Source organism: Mustela putorius, unplaced genomic scaffold (assembly GCF_011764305.1).
Source record: "Mustela putorius furo isolate JIRA1106 unplaced genomic scaffold, ASM1176430v1.1 tig00000281_pilon_pilon_pilon, whole genome shotgun sequence".
In the NCBI taxonomy this organism is placed as follows: Eukaryota; Metazoa; Chordata; class Mammalia; order Carnivora; family Mustelidae; genus Mustela; species Mustela putorius.
In genome coordinates, this window is record NW_025421343.1 from 4,288,719 (window position 1) to 4,307,404 (window position 18,686).

Below are 18,686 nucleotides of genomic sequence, written 5' to 3' on the forward strand. Positions count from 1 at the left end.
TTTTGTTCTTACCACCACAGGCGCTGGGACTGAGGCCTCCTGCGACTGAGTCTCAATTTTATTCTCAACAACTGGGAAAAGTGAGCGTCTGGACTATGAGCGGGAGAAGGCCGGATCCACACCCTCCCTCCACCCCGGAAGCCAAATAGGGCGCGGGGCACGGAGGTGAGGAGACGGGCCCCAGAGCCCGGCTGGCCGCGGCTTTGCCTTCAGTCGACCACCTGAATCTCTTCTTCTGTCAGGTGGTGCCCGGAGTCCGGTGGGCCGGGGCCCGGGTCGGGGCTGGGGCCTGGGGAGCCATCCAGCCGCTGCAGGCCGCACGGGACTTCGGGGGACAGCGCACTCAGCGAGGCCACGTCGGCGCGCATCTCCTCCACGTCGCGTCTGAGCTTGGCTCGCCGGTTCTGGAACCACGTGACAACCTGTGCGTTGGCCAGACCGAGCCTCGCCGCCAGCCCGTCGCGCTCCGAAGGCGCCAGGTACTTCTGGAAGACGAAGCGTCGCTCCAGCTCCAGCACCTGCTGCGCGGTGAACGCCGTGCGTGACTTTCGCCGCCTGCGGCCGGTCGGGCCGGGGCCCAGCGCACCCGGGGCTGCGCGGCCTGCGAGGATAGGGCGGGGGTCAGTCTCCGGCCTGCGGGAAGGGGAAGCTGAGGCGGGGCCCAGGGTGTGTGTGGTTGGGGACGTAGCTTAAGCCAGGGGCGGGGAGGCAGAGGTGGGAGAAGGCGGACAGGCGCCAGAACCGCAGCCGCTCACCCAACCAGGGTTCAGGCCGAGGGTACTGGGGGGCATAAAGTGAAAGGGGCCACGTGGGTATGGGAGGCCCAGTCTTGAGGGCATCTTGCTGAGGTGAGGGAGTGGAGGGAGGACGGGCCAGAGACGACTTGGCGCAGAGGCAGGCCATCTGGGGCAGGACCTTCGAGGCTTTGGGGCCGGCAACCAGGCGGGGACCAACCATTGTCAAAGTAGGGGCAGCTGGCCCCGGACGATGAGTGCTAACAGGAACCGGACCATGGCCTTCTAGAGACGCATGGGTCATGATGGGCACTCTTGGTTAACACTTGTCTAGTGACACGGCGCCTCCTCCTCCAGCCCAAAAGAGAGGTATGGGGAATCAAAGGGGTAAAGAGAGGCAAAGTACGTGGTCCCTTGATCCCTACCTCCGCAAGGACCTTCTGCTCCTGTGCGTTCTCCTGAAGAGAGCGGCGTGGAGCAGAGCAAGGTCCCCCCGAGAGGCTCGAACCTCGCCTCCCAGCACTTTCTGCACTGCCCTTGCCCTAGCTCATTCGTTTACAGCCTCCCGCTCAGGCCTTTTGTCTCCTCACAGGTCTCTCTTTGTCGCATTTGGCCCGCCTACGGTGAACGGACCCACGGGGCACTCACTTCTCGACAGGCCGACCCTTCCCCTCGGCGCTGGCAGCCTCCAGGAGCTGCCGCGAAGCCTGGAAACTATGGACGGGAGGGGAGGATCGGGAGATGCAAGTCCCGGCACGAGAGTTGAGGGCTGGGGGCGGATTAGGGTGGCGGCCAGGGTGAACGAAGGTTCGAGACCCGGACCGGGAGGAGACCGATGGGGAGAAGGTCGAGTCAAAGTGCGTGACCTCGCCGGCGCTGTACCTTCAGAGGACTCCGGAGCGTGCCCGTCGAGTCCGAGGAAAGTTTTACTGGTCAGCTCCTCCAGCGCGCACAGAGGCGACGTGGAACCAGGGCTCGACTCTGGAAGCTGAGACGTAGAAGGTCCTCGGGTAATCCTGCGCGGGCCTAGGATGTCTGCGATGCTGAATAGTGTCCGGGGTGTCCGAGGCTGGGGTCCCGAGTTCATGGCCGGTCAGGTTGTGGCGGTCCCGCCGCCGGCTGCGATCCGCTCCGCAGCTGCCTGGGCCCCAGCGAGCGGCTCCCGATCTGGGCCCCCAGCCTGGGACCCGCCCCCCGCGCTGGGCCCGAGCCCCGTGTGCCCCTCCTCCTGCGCCCCCAACCCCCAACTCGGGGCGGCGCGGTGGGTCTGGAGCTAGTAGATAACCCGGCAGCGGTATTTCTACAGGGTGGGGAGGCTCAGAGAGAAGCCCCAGAACAACCTGCCGTACTGGGCCGCTGAGCTGCTTCGCGCTGCGGGGTGCGGCCCGGTGCACATTCTGGCTGGACCCTTCCTGGACGGCCCCTAGTTTCTGTGTGCCACTGACTCCCCGCCAAGCCGCTGCGCTGGCTCATAAACTAGTCGGCAATAAAATTGCTTCCCCTGGCCCCAGCGGATGGGGATTTGCAAAATTCCGAGGAGGGATACCAGAGCTGAGTGTTCTAGGATGTCCGATCTCTCCTAGGAAGGACCTCAGTCTCCCGACCTAGCCCCCTCGTCCCAGCCCCACCCCTGCGGAACGCTCTTAAAGAGGTCCTGGCGGCTGGAAGTTATTAGTGCGGCGCGAGGGGGCTGGGGGGAACTCGAGACTCGGCAGGACCTGGCCTGGCAGAGTGTCTGCGACCGGGAGCATTGGGGATGCGATGTGGAAGCAAAGGCAGGTGAGCGGACTCCTCTGGCTCTCTGGACCCAGGCCAGGCCACCGCGGCTCAGAGGCCCTGGGAAAGTCAAAACACACGAAGAAGCGGAGGAGACCTGGGCCTCAGGAGAGAGGACACAGCAAATCCAGAGCTAGCACTACTGCCTGGGCTGGGTCTTTGCCAAGGAAGTCTGGCCTCCACAGAGACCCATCAGCCGATCTGTCTTTACCTCCTTATTAAGCTCCTGTAGTTCAAATAAGGATTCCCCAGCCTGGGAAGCCCAGAAACCACTGTGTAGGAGCAGCAATGGGAAGGGCCACTGGTCACGCCTCATAGAAAAGTGACCTGAATGCCAGACTTCATGGACCCAAACAGATCCTGGGACAGAAACCCCTGCCACCTCAGGGACAAACTCTAAAGTCTAGTGTATTCATTCCTTTTTTCTTTTTAAGATATTATTTGAAAGACAGCATGAGGAAGCAGGCTCCCTGCTGAGCAGGGAGCCCGACCTGGGGCTCAATCCCAGGACTCCAGGATCATGACCTGAGCCAAAGACAGACACTTAACCGCTTAACTAACTGAGCCACTCAGGTGCCCCAGGGATATTCATTACTATCCGATTTGTGTCCTTTTCTTTCTTTTCTCCCCCACCTGTTCTAGTACTTAGCTCTCATCTAGGTGAGCACTCCATAGCGCTCCTTTGTAGGAAGAAGGCAGCTCTGGGAGAGGGCTGCTTTACCAGTGGAGGCCCAGGAAGGCATGTTTTGTTCACATAAACATGCCCAAATAGCTAGGGGATTCACAGCTGAGAGAGAAAAGCCCCACCACTCCCAAGGAGCTCACCATCCCTAAGGGACTTGCCTCCACAGGATTCTTCTGGTTTTTTCCAACAGTGCCAAGAAGTCCCTCCTGGACTGGCCATCACATCACCTCTGTAGACCTCTGCACCTCCCACCGCTTGTGCAATGACCCTCGGTGCCTGTTCCTTGGGGGGAGGGGGGCAAGTAGAGCCTGCAGCTGAGGTGCCCTAAACAGAGCTTGGGAGATCTAAGGCACCTGGGCTGAAGACTCTTTAACAAGGACCAGAAGGCGCTTTGATGGTGGGGGTGAGGGAACCTCACATAGCCCGAGGCACTGGCCTGGCCTACCACCAAACAGAGGCGGAGAAACACACGGGAGTCCTCTTGGTAAGACCCTTCCCTGCTCCCCCAGCCTGAGCAGCACACTCAGCCCAGCGGGCCACTGCTGGGGCAGAGAGCAGAGCCAGGCCACGGCAGAAAATCCAGATGCATCAAGACCTTGCTAATTGGTTACTAATAGGGGGAGGTGGAAAGGGGCCAAGAGAGACCCTCCTGGCTGGAAGCCTCAGTCCTCTGAGGTTTCACTTAATCTGCATTTAAAGAGGGTCTCAGGAGCCTGCTGGAATCGCCTAGCTCAAGTCCCAAGCCTGTCACCAAACAGACACTCATGTGTCCTCTGCAGAGCTTTTAGGTCATCTCTTCCTTGCTCTCAGTTACTAGTGTATTTGTGGGGAGTACCCTCTCTCCTGAAGGGCCTTTGCCTTCCTCCTCTTCCATCTCTCCCGTCTCCTCCCGCCCCCCCGCCCCCAGCAACCAGGCTCAAGTAATGCGGTTGGACAACGGAGCTGGGCCATCCTCATTTGGGGGACAAGAAAGAGAAGGAGAGACTGGTAAAGGCAGAAGGCCACCGACAGCAGAGCCTGTTAAGGTCAGCCCAGCGGCCAGGGTTGTGTCCAGACGATGGTGAGGCCACAGTAGGGGACTTCTTCCAGCAAAACCTCTGGAACCTGAGCTGGGAAGAAACTAGATCCGCTGATGGGGGTAGGAGGAAGGTGAATGATTAATGAGGGAGATTAAGAGATGAAACCTGGGTTCTGAGTTGGGGGTGGGGAGGAGGTTGTGGAGCTCCGCTGTCGTGTAGGCTTCCCTCACCCATACCTCCCACCCCAGGGTCCAACGCTCCCTGTCCCAGGCCTCCTTCACAGAGAGATTCATAGACACACACACCCACCCCCATCCCCCTCCACCCCCACCTGTGGTGGAGGTTTTCCTCTCTCAGGATTCTCAAGCAACCCTTTGTGGTCTCCCATCTCCTCGGATTCCCCTCATTGATTGTCCTTTCAGACATTGGGTGTCCTCTGCTCCTCTCCGTTATAGAGATCCCCACATTCCAACTTTCACTCCCTCAGAAGAGGCCTCTATTCCTATTTAAGGATGCTTTCTCACACCTCTGTTCATCACCCCCTTTCAGATGTCCTTTTCCTTGTAGCTCCACCTTCTCCCTCATTCCCTGACACCGTACCTGTCAACCACCTTGCCCACCTCAGCCTCCCACCTGGTGGGTTCCCTGACCCAGGCTCACCCCAAATTGATGCCCCTCTTGGCAGAGATCTGCTCAATAAACCACCTTCAGTCTCCAAATTTCCCTTCCTGCGCATTCCGTTGAATTCTGTGAATGTAAAGGGACGACTGGGGGGATCTTCGGAATAATCCCTTCGGGGAGGTGGAAGGACAAGAACAGTCATAGAGAGGTGCTTGGCCGCCCCTTTAGACCCTTAGGGAAGTCCGTTAGCCAGTGAGAGGGAAGTGTGAGTTAAGGGAGGAAACTCCAGGCAGCGGGGCAGGGCAGGGCAGCCCTTCATCTATCACACTTCAGAGCTTGTTTTCTCTTTCAGAAAATGTTGCAGAAAAGAATTGACTCAGACACTTAACATTTTAGTTTTGTTTCTTGGAGGGCCTTGCTTGGGTCTGTGATCCTGTGGCAGCCCTGTATGCTGGCTCACCGACCCCGTTGTTCTGTGGCTATGGAGGTTGTGTGCACCAGGGGAGTGGCAGGAGACTTGGACCCCATCCTCAACACACACACACACACACACACACACTGAGACACACACACAGACCCACTGCTCCACCACCAGTGAAGTCCCTTGGACCCCATCCTCAACACACACACACACACAGACCCACTGCTCCACCACCAGTGAAGTCCCTTTTCCCTCCTTTTCTGCCCAACCCTGGTGCTGGAAGAGACAGGCCAGGCTGAGAGGGACTGGTTCTCACCTGGTGGGTTCCCTGCCCCTGTGCCAAAGGTGGGGGCAAATCTCGGTGCCCCTTTCCCCCAGGTGAGTGTGGACAGCTGAAATGGCTAGATGAAAAGGCACGGGGCAAGGGCCAACTCGACCCAGCAAGTGAGGACTGACTGACGCCTCCACCCAGAAGGGCTGCAAGGTCAAGGGCAGCACCCCCTGGAGAAGGCCAGCTGAAAGCTGGCCTCTTTGAACACAACCAAGTGACCAAGCACATTCTCGGTTGCCCAGCTCAAGAGAACTGGGCTTGATTCTCCCCGTGGTGCAGATCTTAACCTGAGTGACCCTGAGGCACGGACTCTGTGAGGTGAGGTGCAAGCCAGGGAGGGGATAAGGGACTCATAAATAGGGGAAGAGCAGTGCTCCGCCCTCAGCCCACAGCTGGCCTGCATCAGTCACCTTGGGAGATGGGAGACGAACTGCAGCTGCCTCTGCCACAGCCGCTGACAGACACAAAGACGGTTCTGCTGAGCTGGGGGCGAGGGGAGGCTGCCTGCTGCAGATCTGCACCCCAGATCCCTGACTGAGCACCTTCTGCTGCCCCTTGGCCTCAAGCCATGCGCTGTTAAAAGCCTCATCCTGAGGCCTGGTTCCCAGGTCAGCCTTATCTTCTGACTGGGCCTTCTTGATGCCAAGCTTCGGCCAAGACCCAATCAGACTAGTCCCCAACTCCTGCAGCTGCTTAGGGACCCAAAATATCCTTAGGAGAATTTCTACTCTCTTTCCCCTTAAGCCCACACCTCTGGGGGGTCGAGGGAGGAGTGGTGGTGGTATTATTCCTTAAAAATGCCCTTTCACCTGCAAACCCCTGGAGAAAAGCCTCAGTGGGGCATGCTTGAGTGGAGCCCATGCCGTGAGTCCCAGAAGACTGGGGAGGAGCCCAACTGATGCAGATATAATTAACCCCAAACCTCAAGATATATGCTGGTTTAGAGGCAGGCACAAAGGGGTCAAAAAGCCTGGGTTCTGGCTGAGGTGATACTTGGGCCTTGAAAGAACAGCTGGGTATGGGGTGAGGGAGAAGTATTCTAGGCATGAAGTCAGAAACGTGCGACCGTTTGGGAATCATGGAAATTCTGTCAGGCTGAAAGTTCTACAGTGTCCCCGCCCTGGTCCTCACTGCCCATTACACTTGAGGGCTCTTCCTTGCTTTCTGCAGTCCCTCCACACTGTGCTCTTCTCGTGACCTACAAACTTCATCTGTGTGTAGGGAAGGCCAGGTCTACTGTGCACTGGTCACTATGCTCAGGCCCCTCAAACATGCCCGCTTCCACCCCGGGACACCCCAGTCTCAGACACTCTTAGCCAGTTCACACCATCTTCACAGAATTCCTCCCCTAGGTCTTCTGCCACCCCATCTCTATCCCTGGAAGCTCCATGCCTTCAGCCCTCCCCAGCCATGCACAATGACCACTTTGAATTCACTGGAGTCAGACTTGGGCCCGTAGAAGACTTAGGCTTCAAAGTTGAGTTCTGGCAACATTTATGCTGCGGGCTCCTTTCCCATTCATCCCAGATTCAGCCACAGCCCATTAGCTTCCTTCAGGAACTTCTTCCTCCATCTGTTACTGTCCCAGTCAGACAAGTTTCTGACTACCTTACTGAGAGGCTACAGAACAAGGAGACTGGCTGAATTTATGTTCAGAGCCCAAGGCTCATGGCTGGGCTCATACAGACAAGGAATGTTTGCTGAATTAATCAAGGAAATTAACAGCCTTCCTGCTTTCCTCTTGTTACCTGAAGTTGCCTTTGCTCTCCTGGGCACCACTTCCCTCTCCTCACCCTAGCTTCACCTAATCCAAGTACCTGAAGGCCTACTGAATCCTGTATGGACAAGCATGTCTCCACTCAACACCCTTGTGCTCCCTGTGTCCTAACCCCCTATTTTAAAAAAATTATTCTTATATATTTTTTAGATTCTTTAGAGTTTTCTTTAAAATATATCAATCATCGGGGTGCCTGGGTGGCTCAGTGGGTTAAAGCCTCTGCCTTCGGCTCAGGTCATGATCTCAGGTCCTGGGATCAAGCCCTGCATTGGGCTCTCTGCTCAGCAGGGAGCCTGCTTCCCCGCTCTCTCTGCCTGCCTCTCTGCCTACTTGTGATCTCTCTCTCTGTGTCAAATAAATAAATAAATAAAATATCAATCTCCTTCAGTCCTACAGTGGTCCCTGTCCAACCCTAGCCCTACCCTCACTGCTCTTGAGTTAGGACACCTCCACTCAAACCTGTAGCATATGCTACAAAATTCAGGTACAGTGAGAACTCCCCTCTAGAAAGCCTTCCCTTCACACGCCCCCCCCCCCAAAAAAGGCTGGTATGGGTAACCTGGTTCCACTTAGCTCACCTTCTGAGTTTTATATGTGTAGGGTCCTCTACCCCTCTCCTTTGGCAATTCACTGAGGGACCACGGACATAGAGAGGCCCTCCTTCAAGATGAAACTCAGAGGATTTCTGAGGGAAGCAGAACACAGAACAAAGCATGAGTACGTGAAAGGAAGAAAGGAAAAAAAAAAAAAACAGACGCTTTTTAAAGTTTTTATTTCAAAAAATAAAGCCACAGTTTATTTCACATAAATATCTGGGGAAGGAAGGGGACAGGGATGTAGCGGGGGCTTGGCCCCTACCTCCTCTTCTCTTTCACACTGTATTGTAAAAGCAAAGGGGATGGCTAAGGAGAGAACAAGCAGAAGAAGCAGTCAGTGGGAACTTCTTACCCAAAACGCCCCCTCAGCCCATTGCTGCCCTGGGGACTGCCTTGCCCCCAGCTTACCTTGCCGAACCAGCGGGACAGCCATATCTGCTTCATGGTCATGTGATCTGGGAGAACTTCATTGTCAAAAAGGAGCTGTACCTAGGAGGGGAAATGGGGGCACAGCTTTACAAACTGCTCTCTTGGGGTGCCTGGGTGGCTCAGTGGGTTAAGCCTGCCTTCGGCTCAGGTCATGATTTCAGGGTCTTGGGATCGAGCCCCACATCGGGCTCTCTGCTCAGCAGGGAGCCTGCTTTCCCCTCTCTCTCTGCCTGCTTCTCTGCCTACTTGTGATCTCTTGCTCTGTCAAATAAATAAATAAAATTAAAAAAAAAAACAAAAAACTGCTCTCTCATGTAGGTCAAGAACTACTATGGTATACTACAGATTCCATCCCTCCCTTTCAACCCCTTCCTTCCCCAAAAACCTACTGTAGAAATACTCACATGCTGGGGATTTAGCATTAAGCGGTGACACAGGACCCTCCGGAGATGACGAACTTCAGCTCTAACAGAACATCGGACGTATTTGTTCTGGGTACAGGGATGGAAGGCAAGAGGAAAGGTGTGTCAGGGAAGGGCCACAGGGAAGTGAGTGTCCTTAGAGAGGTCCTCCCCTCAGCCCCTCTCACCTGCAGGATGCTTTTATTCTTGTCTTTGCCAGAACTGGGGGAAACAGACACAAGTTAGGGAGTCTGATCCTTCCCAGTTCCCACCCAGCACTATGGTATACTCTATTCAAGGGAACAGACACTCCCTCACTGCAAGCCCCTCCCTGGTTCTGAGTCACTGACTGTTACTGCAGACAGTTCAGGACCTGCTCCTTACCTCAGCCGTTCCAGGCACAGGCTCAACTGCTCATCATAGCGATAGTAGTGGGCTTTTGAGTGGTCAAAGCTGCTGAAAGGGAGGCCGAGGTTGCTCAGGGCTGGCTCTAAGAAAGAGTAGTGAGGACAGTGGCACAGATTCCACATTCCTTTTCCCCCAGAGAGCAAAACTGGGCAAGAGGGATGTTCTGGGGGCTTTTTCTTACCCTCCTGCTGCCAAGGGACATACCTTCCCCACTGGGTTGGGTGACCCGGTCCAAGCCTCGGGACTGGTAGAATTCTCGAATCCGTTTCTCTTCACCTAGAAGGGAGGGGAGTGTGGGAAATACAGTATTAGCCCTCCCTCATACTTTGTCCCCATGACTGTCAACCTCTTTACCTATGTGATTCCCACCAAAGCCCTTGTCATCTCCAGCATCAGTCCTCTAGAGGCCCCTCAAAGTTAGGTTGGTCACTCACTGTCTTGTAACCCAGGCACTAGCTTGTACACGATGTCCTGCATGACCCGGTCCAGTTTGAGGTTCAGCAGTGGCTGTGTCTCGTGGATCTTGATGTTGCACATGGGGCAGTACTTACTGGTTTGGAGGTACTTCACAATACAACTCTTGCAGACTGCAGGAAGAAAAAAACAGACTCTTGGTCCCTCTGGGGATGGGGTTCGTGCGCTGGGTGGGGTGCCTGGGTGGTTGGGGCAGGCAGCCAGCAGTGTGGCAACCGGCTTGGTGGGGACTAGGGCCTGGAAGAACCAGCCAGGGTCCAGGGCACTCACACGTATGAAGACACTCTGTGATGGTGGTAGCATCCACGAAGTAGCCAGCGCACAGGCAGCACACGATGTGCTCATTCAGGTCTTTGATCTTTACTCGGACCTCCTCCTGCGGATCCACTCTCCGTCACCGATCACCCCCTCCAACCCCAATCATACGCCTTTCCAGCTCGGGAGATGCCTTTCAACAAACCCCACGGCCAAGTCTCGCACCCCGCGCGGTCCGCAAGGGATTAGTTCCCGGGAGCGGACACTCCCCCTCCGCCCAGCAGGGGGCTCCGCGCCCAGCGGGGGCTCTCTTCACTTGGACTCGCCCTACCTTCCTTTCCCAGGGGAGACTACACGACGTGGGCGGCACAATGCGCAAGCGTCCTAGCTCGGAGTTTGGCAACCCGACCGCAATCGCGCAGGCGCATTGGGCACCCTGTCTCTGCGCAGGCGCACTGGGCGCCAGGCCAGCCACCGCCCGTCCTCCAGCCGGCCCGAGTTCGCACCGCTAGCCGACCACAGCAGTAACCCTGCCGCCCCTGCACCTCGTTCCGTAGCGGGTCCATCTTGTACACTGACTGGAGCTGGTTCCGAAGCCTCATCGCGATCGCAATCTGGCCCCCCTGAGGAGACGCCATCTTAAAGGCTGATCCCGGCCTGCCACTTCCGGTGCCGCCTGCGGGGCGGGACTTGTCGCCCAGCAACGAGAGCTTAGGTCTTTTCGGATTCGCTGACCCTCTGTAAGGCCCCGCCCATGTCCCTTTCTCCCCGTGTGCTCACCTGAGCCCCACTGGCCCCTCCCCCTCCTCAATCCGTAATTAGGGAGGGGGGTTGTGGGGAGGGGGGGTCTTATCTCACAGACCTCTTGTAGTAATCATCACAATAGACCCTACCCTACCCCGGGACTAACTTTTGGAGCCAGCAAAAGACTGCCCCCTTCTATCCCAAAGGGCCCAGCGGTCTCCGCCCGCCGCCGATCAGGGTCGTCGATCTCCCGTCACCAGGACCCCGCTAGAGAAACCCCTCCTGGGTCCTTTCCTCGTACTGTAGCCGTCGTCGGCTGACGCGTCCACGTTACGGATCTTCATCCGGATGGCAGGCCTTCTCCCGGCTCCGCGGCGGGAGTTTCTGCGGGCTTTGCGGAGTCTCGGAGAGGGTGGCGGGGAGGGAGAGACCCTCAGGGACTTGGTGTAGCGATCTTATTCGCCCCCCCCCCTCCCCTGCCGCCGGGGCTTGTGGAGGGGAAGGGGGGGCAGACCCCGGTTAATGATGATGATTCAATCATCGGCGCCTGCGGAGGCCTGGGACAGACTAATGCAGAGCAGATGCCGAAGGAGGAGGGGAGGAGGATTGGGACACTACTGCACATAGACACGCCGGCACATAGACACGCCGAAGCAGCAAGAGACTGCAGTAGCATAGGCCCAGCCCCGTACTCAGGAGAAAATCTTAGGAGCTCTAGACCTTGTACACCGCGATCTCTGGGTACTTCCAGTGGGACTGAAAACCAAGGATAAGTTTACTGTGAAGTATTAACATCAGGTGTAGTTGGGACACTCAAGGGAGTAATCCCAGTGGAGACCACCGAGGGCGGTCTTTCTTTCTGGAAGAAGTGGGACTTTGTGTGGGCACAATTTAGAGAATAGGGTTGGAATGCATGGATAAGAAGTATGGTGGGAAAAGAGAAAAAGGCAGAGTGAAGGGCAATGACTGGAAAGACGGACAGGAAGAAGCCACGGCGTGGATTTGAGAGTAGTGATACAAGCAAGACCTCATGGAGCTGGGACTTTAGCCTAAGGGCAATAGGGAGCTAGCAGACATTTTTTTGAAGGGAGGGAGTTACCCTATGAAAGAAACATTTTTGCTCATTTATTTTTGAATAATTGGAGTGGATAAGCAGCAAGAAAATATGAGATGAGTGATTTTTAAATCAACCCCTTCTCACTACAACCACTACTTACTTACCTCCCTAGTCCAAGATCCCATCATCTGTCCTCTGAATGATTGATTGCAGTGGCTTCTGGCCGGCTTTCCTTGCTCCATGTTTCCATATGAATAAAAAGGATATAAGGAAAGTTTTTTGAGTTGATGGATGTGTTTGTTATCTTGATTGTGATGGCTTCATGTGTGTACACATACACTTTTATACACTTTAAACATGTACAGTTTATTGTATGTTAATTTACCCTAAGAAACTTATTTTAAAAAAGCATTATATTTTAAAATCAGGCATCTTGGGATGCCTGGGTGGCTCAGTTGGTTGAACAGCTGCCTTCGGCTCAGGTCATGATCCCAACGTCCTGGGATCAAGTCCCACATCCGGCTCCTTGCTCCGCAGGGAGCCTGCTTCTCCCTCTGTCTCTGCCTGCCATTCTGTCTGCCTGTGCTCGCTCTCGCTCCCTCTCTCTGACAAATAAATAAAAAAATAAAATAAAATCAGGCATCTTTTCCTTAACCTAATAGCTTCCATTTTAAGACTAAAAGCCCAAGTCCTATAATGCTTCAAGGCCTTGCATGGTCTTTCCAGCTATATTAGACCCCTTACTGTTTGTTCCACAGATAACACCAAGATGTACTTGCATTATCACCAACTTGAAATGCTCAGATATCTAAACGATTCCTTTCTTCCTCCAGGCTGTTATTCTGTGAGGCCCTCTGTGATCACTTTAGATAAATCACAACCCCTGTCCTTTCACTTTCCCCCTTTATTTTGTTTTCTTCTTAGCATTTATTATTATTTAATATATATCTTGTGTTTTACCTGCCTCCCCCACTAGAATATAAGCTTTGTATGGCAGGGTTTTTTTTTTTTTTCTTCTGTTGTGTCTGCAGCTCTATTTCCAGTGCCTGGTGTGTGGTAGGAGTTCAATCAAAATTTTCTGGATGAGCAACTGAATAAATGTATTCTGTGGTAATGATGGCCTAGATTAGGTTCTATCAGTGGGAATGGGAAGAAAGGGCTGTATATAAGACATTTCAAAGGGAAGCATAGGAGGGAGTGAATGAGGAGCTTGGGAGGTGAACACCTCCTCTAGCCTGCTGGACTTTAAGGTGGCTGCAGTAAAGGCAGGTGGAGCTCACCAGAAGGTTAGGACAGAGGGTTGGAACACAACAAGTGTCAGAGCCAAGGATCAAGGTCCCAGAGTTTTCTGAGTGGATATAATAGATGGGACTATTAGAACAGATGAAATCTTCAGCAGATAATAGAGAGAGGGAAAGCTGAAATCTGAGCTCTCAGAATACTCAGTCTTCAGTGGAAAAAGTGAAGTCGGTGGGGAAAAAAATGTAAGCCTTGACTCCGGAAGCCTAAGATGTAAAATAAAACAGTATTACAGAAACCAAAAGGGATATTTCAAGAAATAGTTGGTAATCACCAGAGCAAAATATGTCGAGAAATCCTTGATAATAGACACCGGAGCTCTTTGAAAAAGAGTGTGGTAAAGCCAAGTTGTAGTGGATTAAAATAATAAAGGATGAGGGGCACCTGACTGGCTCAGTCAGTAGAGCCTGCTACACTCAACCTTGGGGTTGTGAGTTTGAGCCCCACACTGGGTGTAGAATTACCTTAAAATTAAAATTAAAAGAATAAATGGTGAGGAAGTAGAGGAAGTGGTTGTGTGGAGTACAAGGGAAAGGAAAAACATAATCTCTCTTGAAGAGTCAGGCAAAGATTTTTGGTCCAGGTAAAAAAGACCCAAGACAGTTGGGGGTAGGAAGGACTAAGCTAATGAGAGAAATGATGATACAGAAGTGGGGACCATCTCATGGGGAAGATACTGCACAAAAAGTAGAAAAGAAGGGACGTCACTGGAGCACAGGCTGGGGACATGCCTCTTCCTGTGAAGCTGCAAATTTGAAGGCCTAAAAACGAAGGTTGGGGACCACATGCACATAGGGGTCCTGTGCCTGGATGGAGGGGCCCTGACCTCCATCTTAGATATAAACTAGCAGGAACCACCTTTTCCAGGGAATCCAGATCAAAGAGTTGGAGACAAGCAGAGGAATTCCTAGGACTGTGGCTGACAGAATTGAATACTCTTTTTTCTTAAAAATAGGGCACTCATTTCTTTTTTTGTAACTCCCCAGAAGATGTGTATACATTACTGGGTTTGTGACCATTCTCCTCCAAGGGTCAGCTGGGCCATCTCTGGATGGCAGTGCCATCAGGGCTGACCTCAGAAGGCAGGGTGAACTGTCAGCAGGTATACAGGTCTTCCTTCCTCACTGATTCATTCAAAAAGGATTTATTCAGCCTGATTGCAGACACACTAGAGCCCAGCCTTTCCTCAGAAGTCCACGCATTGGAGTGGAGAAAAGGACTGACAGATTCTTAACCTGCAGGCCAGCATCTTTACTTACTTTGCTCTCTCCCTAGGCTCTCCGTTCTCATTCAGGGGATCCAGCCCAAGTGGCCTCTGGAAGTTTTCCCTGCCTGAACAGCATAAGTTTCATGGCCCCTAGTAGCCCCACTTCTCTACTGCTGAGAAAGGGTGCTTGGGCTTCTGTGAGGGACTAGGGGAGGTGATAATGTCTGTCTGTCTCACCAACCCATCAAGATAAAACACAGCTACCAAACTGGCGGGAGCCTCCTCTCCACCCCCACCCCTGGCCCTGCCTTCAGAAAGGGCTATTTGCAGGGTCAGAAAGAGCTGGGGAAATTGGATAGTGAAAGTGGACAAGAATTTGGGGAAGGAAGTCACATATTACTGATGCTGACTGCCTCCCTCTTCCATGGTTCACCCTCTTCAGACTGAGGCTTCTGAGAACTTTGAAGGAGGGGGTGGTGGCTTTAGTGGGGAGAGTCCATTCCCTTCGTTTTTTATCTTCCTGCCCAGATGCCCAAATACCACTCGCAGTTCCCCGGAGAGAAAAGACCCCCTCACCCTGCCTCAGGCGCAGGGCTGCAGCCCATCTGCTGGTGAGAAAGGAGGGGCAGTCTTTCCCAGGAGATCCTGGAGAATCAACTGGAAGATCCGTGCACCGAGGGAGACCCATCTACTAGACTTGGAAGGCATTTCGGCTTACACGGGTAACAAGACGACTAGAGCTGAGCACCAGAGTGGGGTGGGGGCTAGGGGCTAGGGCTGACACAGCAGGGTGGGGTCCTTTGGCCACCACGTGTCCAAGGCAGGCCGAGCGGCTCATCCGTGCCCACCGTCTCGGAATGGTAGGAACAACCCCCCTCCCTGCGCCCAGTCTCACCGGCTCGGAGGCGCCAGGGCCCCCCCCGGGGCCGGGGCGGGCCGGGGAAGGTAATGTAATTCCGACCCAGCTAACCCGATTATGGCGGCCTGCACCGGGCCGGGCGGCGGCGGGGGCGGGTCTAAAGCGCAGGGGCCCGCCGGGCCCGGGTCCCATCCCGGGAAGGACGCAGAGTTCACACACTCCCAGCTCCTGGGTCCCCAGCCAGAGGTCACAAGGTCACGGAACGCCTTCAGTCTTTCCCCACCTCCCATCCCTGACACACTCCAGGCACAGTTTCTGGAGTTGGGTGGGTGAAGGGCCTGTGGAAAATGACGCGGCTGAGACCCGCCGAAGGCTTCAGTGAGGACCCACGTGTCGCCTGTAGCGATTTTGTCCTCTCGCCTTTGAGGGGGAAGTGTTTGAGAATTGACTTCCTAGGCGCAGAATGGAGCGGCAGAGTCCCTCGTTGGTGGTCCCTTGTGGGGAGCGGAACGCCACCCCCAGGCTCTCATCCGCCTGACTTAGCCTGGGTTGAGCCAATGGTAGCTTTACACCGATTTCAGAAAATCGAAATTCTAAGAAACACAGGGCACTGGTTATTGGGGTTCGGGGAAGAAGGTAGGGCCCCTACGGCAGAGGCCGGGAGGTGCGCCAGGGTGGCTGGCCTGGAGTGGTTGCTCCCCGCCCTAGCCCACCAGACGCGCTCCGCCACCCCCTTCCCACACCTGTCCTCTTCCCGAGCCTCCAAATCGCCGGCGCCGTTCCCAACCGCTTCCCATCACAGCCAGGAAGCCACAACGAGATTTGGTCTTCGAGGGCACTTAGGCGGGGGCCACAACGAATCTGGGAGTCGGCAAGCAGGACCCATCGCGAGGCGAAAATTGGGGGCTGTGGGAGAAGACACCTGCGAGGAAGCCGGTGAGGCCGAGGAAGCCCAAAGGCGGAGGCCGGCGAGGATGGAGTTGCTGTGTGCATCTCGCCTGACTCAGCGCGCAGTAGCCCTTGCTCCGGCCCCTCCCGTGCTGAGCCTGGTTCCTAACACCCTTGCCACCTCCCCCCTTATCCCCACCATCCCCGCCCGCCAGTCGTCCCGGCGTTTGGCTCAAACAGGCGTCTCTTTCCCTTTAACGGGTACGGCCCCGCCCCTGCCCTACCCCCAGCCCCCACTACCCACCCAGTGCTGATCTGTCAGTCACTGCCCCATCCCCAGCCGGCCAACCCTCTCCACCCCGGACTCGGGCAGAGGCCCTGGCAGCCCAGCGTCCATCTGCGCCTCAGGGACAGCAAGGCCCTCCTGGGGCCCCCGCCGGTCGCGCTTCCCCGGGATGCGAGTCCCTGCGCCGACGCCCGGCAGAGGCCGGCACGGGCGCGGCTACTCCCCGTGCACAGGGATGAAGCTGTCCCGGGGGCCCCGGAGACCCGCAGCGGCCAGCCCCGCGGGCCCCTGAGGCTGCCGCCCGGAGCGCTCCGCTACTGGGTTCCCAGAGTTGCCTGGGGCAACCTCCCCCACCGCCAAAACTCCTGTGGTCCTCCTTGACCCGGACCCATGGAGCCGGCGGTCCTGGCCTCGCACAACCTCCCGCACCACGAGCCAATCAGCTTTGGCATCGATCAGATCCTGAGCTGCCCGGAACCCCCCGGGAGCGGCCTAGGCCCCGGTCGCGCCGGCCAGGGCCATGGGGAGAGTGCACCGTTCTCGGGTGGATTTCACGCAACCTCAAGCTACGGTCCCGCGGGTTCGCTGGCCCCGCTACCTGGCAGCTCAGGCATGGGCCCAGGCGGCGTGATCCGTGTCCCGGCGCACCGTCCAATGCCAGTGCCTCCGCCCGCGGGAAGCGCGCCAGCAGTGCCTGGACCCTCGGGCTTGGGCGGAGCCGGGGGCCTAGCCGGACTCACCTTCCCTTGGATGGACAGCGGCCGCCGCTTTGCCAAGGACCGGCTCACGGGTGAGATTGCCCGACCCTCCAGCGTCCAGCCCCACATTGACCCCTTTTCCTCATCTTTGATCCTTCTGCTCCGACTCAAGTTCCCCGTACGCTCCCCGCCCGGATCGTCCCAGGGGATCCTCCCCCAACATGTTTCTCTTGGTCCTGATGCTCAGAGAGGCAATGGGGAGGGAGCTGCCGTCGATGTCCGCGCCCTCCTTTGCAGCCCACAGTCCACACTGCGGGTAGGGCAGGGTGAAGTTCCGGGGGCTGTCCCTTCCTCACCCAAGGGGGAGGGCCATTTCTTCCGAGGCCCTTTCTTGTCTGGAGGCCTTTGCTGGGATGGCACCCGGCTTCGGACACCTAGAAGGGCCGCCCTGAAAACCCTGCCCTGTTTCTCCTTCCTCCCCGTAGCTGCACTCTCGCCCTTCTCTGGGACGCGGCGCATAGGTCACCCCTACCAAAACCGGACCCCCCCGAAGCGGAAGAAGCCGCGCACGTCCTTCTCCCGCTCGCAGGTGCTGGAGCTGGAGCGGCGCTTCCTGCGCCAGAAGTACTTGGCCTCGGCGGAGAGGGCAGCGCTGGCTAAGGCCCTGCGCATGACCGACGCACAGGTCAAGACTTGGTTCCAGAACCGGCGCACCAAGTGGCGGTAAGGCTTGGGGCGAGCGAGGGCTCGCGGGAGGCGTCAAGTGGTGGCACGGCACGGCACGGCACGGCACGGCACGGCGCGGGGCTGGGTTGGAACCGCCGGCCCGGCCGGTGACGAGGCGCGGGGTGGGCGCGGGGTGGGCGCGGGGTGGGCGCGGGGTGGGCGCGGGGTGGGCGCGGGGTCGGCCAGGGCCGGCCTAGCTGACCCCGCGGTTCCGCTCGCCTAGGCGCCAGACGGCGGAGGAGCGCGAGGCGGAGCGGCACCGCGCCGGCCGGCTGCTCCTGCACCTACAACAGGATGCCCTACCGCGGCCTCTGCGGCCGCCGCTGCCCCCGGACCCACTCTGCCTGCACAACTCGTCGCTCTTCGCGCTGCAGAACCTGCAGCCCTGGGCCGAGGACAACAAGGTGGCTTCCGTGTCCGGGCTCGCCTCGGTGGTGTGAGCGACGCCTGCCCGAGCGGCCGAGAGCTCTCTAACGGACAGAGGCGCCGCGCGGAGTGCCCGGCCCAGGACCATGGAGCCCGCGGCTGACCACGCCGTGGTGCCGTGGTTCCGTGGTAGCGGAGCTGGTGAGGAGGAGCTGGCTTTGAGGCTGTCATCGAGGGCTCCACGGCCGCCGCGGGCTCCCAGGCTTGCGTTTCGAGGTTGTGCCGCGCGTTTAGTCGTGGCCTTTCCCGCCATTTCCCACTTAACTGCGGTCGCAAGGCAGATGGAACCCGAGGAGCCCAGAAGGCGGGACTTGCGGTATGGTAGCCAATGAGGTGAGGGGAGGGGGCGGACTGGCCAATGGGAGCTGCTCTCCCGAGGACTTTGGATTCTTCGGAGGGTGGGTTCAAGCTGGGGTTCTGGACCCACAGAGGAGCCTAACCGTGGTGCTGGGAAGGGACGGCAGCAGCGTCCCTTCAAAGGGCACCTTCCTTCAAAGGTGCGAAGGAAGGACAACAGTGACAGCGGAATCATGGAAGAGGAGCTAGAGGGCAAGGGTCTGACTGTGACA

The 18,686-nt window shown here is 56.7% G+C and overlaps 3 protein-coding genes and 1 long non-coding RNA gene across 4 annotated transcripts; 2 read left to right on the forward strand and 2 right to left on the reverse strand.

Annotated features, from left to right (window-relative positions):
* On the reverse strand, window positions 1-7,564 carry LBX2 (ladybird homeobox 2). The gene is made up of 2 exons (XM_004742254.3): window positions 1,617-7,564; window positions 1-601 (listed from the first exon to the last, which is right to left on the reverse strand). The coding sequence occupies exons 1-2, from the start codon at window positions 1,819-1,821 to the stop codon at window positions 210-212; spliced, it is 597 nt and encodes a 198-aa protein (XP_004742311.1). The 5' UTR covers window positions 1,822-7,564; the 3' UTR covers window positions 1-209.
* A 555-nt stretch (window positions 7,565-8,119) lies between these two features.
* PCGF1 (polycomb group ring finger 1) lies at window positions 8,120-10,592 on the reverse strand. Its single transcript, XM_004742255.3, has 9 exons — window positions 10,473-10,592; window positions 9,943-10,048; window positions 9,633-9,785; window positions 9,403-9,474; window positions 9,175-9,280; window positions 8,979-9,012; window positions 8,794-8,880; window positions 8,369-8,449; window positions 8,120-8,266 (listed from the first exon to the last, which is right to left on the reverse strand). The coding sequence occupies exons 1-9, from the start codon at window positions 10,563-10,565 to the stop codon at window positions 8,219-8,221; spliced, it is 780 nt and encodes a 259-aa protein (XP_004742312.1). The 5' UTR covers window positions 10,566-10,592; the 3' UTR covers window positions 8,120-8,218.
* LOC123391747 lies at window positions 10,536-12,002 on the forward strand. The gene is made up of 2 exons (XR_006606445.1): window positions 10,536-10,667; window positions 10,878-12,002. It is a non-coding gene; the product is annotated as an uncharacterized LOC123391747 (long non-coding RNA).
* A 4,268-nt stretch (window positions 12,003-16,270) lies between these two features.
* On the forward strand, window positions 16,271-18,459 carry TLX2 (T cell leukemia homeobox 2). The gene is made up of 3 exons (XM_004742256.3): window positions 16,271-17,057; window positions 17,451-17,688; window positions 17,915-18,459. The coding sequence occupies exons 1-3, from the start codon at window positions 16,658-16,660 to the stop codon at window positions 18,129-18,131; spliced, it is 855 nt and encodes a 284-aa protein (XP_004742313.1). The 5' UTR covers window positions 16,271-16,657; the 3' UTR covers window positions 18,132-18,459.
* Window positions 18,460-18,686: the final 227 nt, after the last annotated feature.